The 3,149-nt window shown below is 43.2% G+C and overlaps 1 protein-coding gene across 1 annotated transcript in view; it reads left to right on the plus strand.

The window, feature by feature from the left end:
• Positions 1–369: 369 nt before the first annotated feature.
• Positions 370–3,149, plus strand: part of LOC308365048 (disks large homolog 4-like) — a gene marked incomplete at both ends in the record, with an annotated part of 76,648 nt that continues 73,868 nt past the window's right edge. Inside the window, 2 exons of the mRNA XM_080838367.1 lie at positions 370–388; positions 1,312–1,431. Of these exons, the coding sequence (XP_080694493.1) occupies positions 370–388; positions 1,312–1,431 (139 nt within the window). The remainder of the gene's footprint in view (positions 389–1,311; positions 1,432–3,149) is intronic.

The raw sequence follows: 3,149 nt of genomic DNA on the forward strand, positions 1-3,149 counted from the left end.
ACATTTCCTGTAGCTGTAATAGTAATAGTTGTAGACTACTGTAATAGGAGTAACTGTAATGATATGCAGATAGGCTGGCTGCCACTACAATGTCATACACTTTTACAATAGATAACGTACTATATTTCCTTTAACAATGAATACAACTGAATGATATACAAATTATACCAAATTCATTATTACGTCAGAACAATTACTCATCGGCTGAGCAGTGTTGAATTGAATGGGCGTCTAGTACTGAGCGTCATCAGACCACAAACTACATATCCCATCATCCCACCCAGTTGGCAATCCCTAAATGGGTTTAAGTGCGCTTGAGAGAGGATAAGCGCAGAGAAAGTCGGAAAGACGGAGCGACAACGAGCCGTCATGCCTCTCAAAAGAGAAGGTGAGGTTTTTTTGTTTTCTATTTTCCGCCGTTTGGTCTGGGATAGTGCTTGTTTTAAGGGTAGTGGAAACTAGACTTATTTAGACACGTGCTATCCCGTGGCTGTGATGTGACTAAGGACGCATAGTAATGTAATTGGTCCAAGAGCTATCACCACTCGTCTTGTCTCTACGAATAGGCCTACAGACGCACACACACTCTCTCTCTCTCTCTCTCTCTCTCTCTGGTGTATAGTGAGAGATGGGTGTGCTTTGACTTAAATGATAGCTGGGGGTCAGCCACCTTAGTGCATTATTCATTGCAAGTGTTACTGTCTAGCGTTTCGATTCACCCTTGTATCAACCTAGCAGTCGTTTTTGTACGAACAGTGTGTGTAAGGCAGCAGGTGCTTCAACTAATAGCCTAACGGCCATGGTTTTGGTATCCGCGTCACTACGTGAGTCCTGTCTCCGGAGCCCCCAATATAGTTGGCCCGTGACCACCGCCCGTCACCTTATGCATGCGAGACCGAAGCAGCCAACTGTTACAGACTGGCTTGGAGCCTAAAGCCGTAGCCTTTCCTCCTGTCAATTGGAACACGTTGATCGAGCAGTGGGGAAGAGGAGAGGATTAGGCTGAAATACCTAAACAAATATATTGAAAATATTAAATAAATAAATCAAAATAAACGCACTTGGAAATCTTCATTTTGTGCATTGTGACAGTTGAGCATGAATAGCTCTACAACATTTCATCGTCCGCTCGCTCCTACTTCCACTGACATTGACACACAGCAACATATTTGTATCACAAGTTTATGAAAATGGCCTTAAAAGCGTTCCAGTTTTTTGTTGTTGTTGTGGTACAATTATCAGGGACAACATGTTTAATCACTAAATGAAATAATTAAGTAAACGTTTTTTCTACCCTTTTTGCGTGTGTAGATACAGAGCGTGCCCTACAGGCGATGGAGGCATGTCAGTCCGTGGCTGATGAGGGCTTCAGAGGTAGAGCAGAGAAACTGTTGCACATCTTCCAGAGTGACCTGTTCCAGGCCCTGCTGGGTAAGTGACACACACACACACATAGATACGTATCACATAGTACAATTGACACAAACAAACACAAAGAGATGTGTAGCACAAACAAATGCATAGAGCATGATACGCTATTGTATAGTGTCAATCAGTTCATTTACACACTTTTGAGAGAAAAAATGTGGCTTTTTGAATCACTCTTTTAGACACCAATAGTAACACAGTGTCCCGTTGGCATTACAGTAATTGTTGTTCACATCAACCAATAGCAACAGAGTGTCCCGTTGGCATCACAGTCATTGTTGTGCACAACAACCAATAGTAACAGAGTGTCCCGTTGGCATCACAGTCATTGTTGTGCACAACAACCAATAGTAACAGAGTGTCCGGTTGGCATCACAGTCATTGTTGTGCACATCAACCAATAGTAACAGAGTGTCCCGTTGGCACTACAGTCATTGTTGTGCACATCAACCAATAGCAACAGAGTGTCCCGTTGGCATTACAGTCATTGTCGTGCACATCAACCAATAGCAACAGAGTGTCCCGTTGGCGTTGTGCACAGACATAGAGGGATGCAGGGGAGGCTAGCCTGAGAGGTGACAAAATGTGACGCACTCTCCTGAGTCACCCGCAGATTATTCCATGGATTATTGCTTGGCACAAAGAGACAGAGTGATCCTCATTAGGTCTTAGGTCCCAATATGCAGGGAAGACTGTGAGATATCATTATTTTTCTGTGTCAGAGTAATAAAACCATCAATCGGAATGAGGTCTGAGTGATCTCCTGCGTCATTCACACATGTGACTGTCTATCAGAGGCAGTTTTATCCTTTTAAAGGGTTTATTTTTTTTTACAGCGTGATTATGTTTTATGACAGGTGATGTCTGTATGTAGTCTGGGATGTCCCGCCCCTCTTCTCCGGGCAATTTGATTTAGCCTCTGAAGGGGGTCTGGCAAACTTAGGATAGCAGTTCACTTCAAGATATCCAGAATCCTTGGAGCCAATCACAAACTGGCTTTTGGCTACCTGGCGCGCCATTGGCGGATTTAAAATAACCACGTCTACCGTAACAAAAGCGAAACTTAAGAGAAAAGCACAGTAAACTATATACTGCTCTCGCGGCTGTCTTGGATGATTTCAAAGGCAAGTTTTCTTTGAAAATAGAACAGAAACCTGCTCTGGAACAATTCATACAGAAAAAAGATGTGTTTGCTTTATTACCGATCGTTGTATCGTTGTATAGTATCGTTGGTCTGATTGGTTAAAGACGTGTCCAATTACGTGAGTGAAGTGGACCTCCATTGAGGAGTTGGCCAGACTAACTGAGCAAATGAAATGCAGTGAAGGGGCGGGGAATTCCCAGACAAGTCTGTATGACTAAGAGAAGGGAAACTCACTTTTACACGTTTATAGATCTCGTCATCACAGTACTCTTGGTGCGTGTGCTGCCTCTGTATTATCCCATTCTGTAGTTCTTTTTAGTTTCTTTGTGGAAGTGGGTTCTGGCCAGTTATATTTTGAGGTGCTTATCCAGGATTCCTCTCATTGTTATGACTTCATCACAGGCTGAGTTAAGTCCTAGAAGTAGTAATTCAATACCTGGTGAGCATGACCTATTAAGCTTTCTAAACCACTGATTTGCCTTTGCAGGCATGGCAATCAATTTTTGCCCACTGTGCATCAGCTTGCATGGACACACCTGTTGTTGTGCTGGTGTCCTTAGACAGACAGCTTTACCTG

Source organism: Sprattus sprattus (genome assembly GCF_963457725.1).
Source record: "Sprattus sprattus genome assembly, chromosome: 5".
Taxonomy (NCBI): Eukaryota; Metazoa; Chordata; class Actinopteri; order Clupeiformes; family Clupeidae; genus Sprattus; species Sprattus sprattus.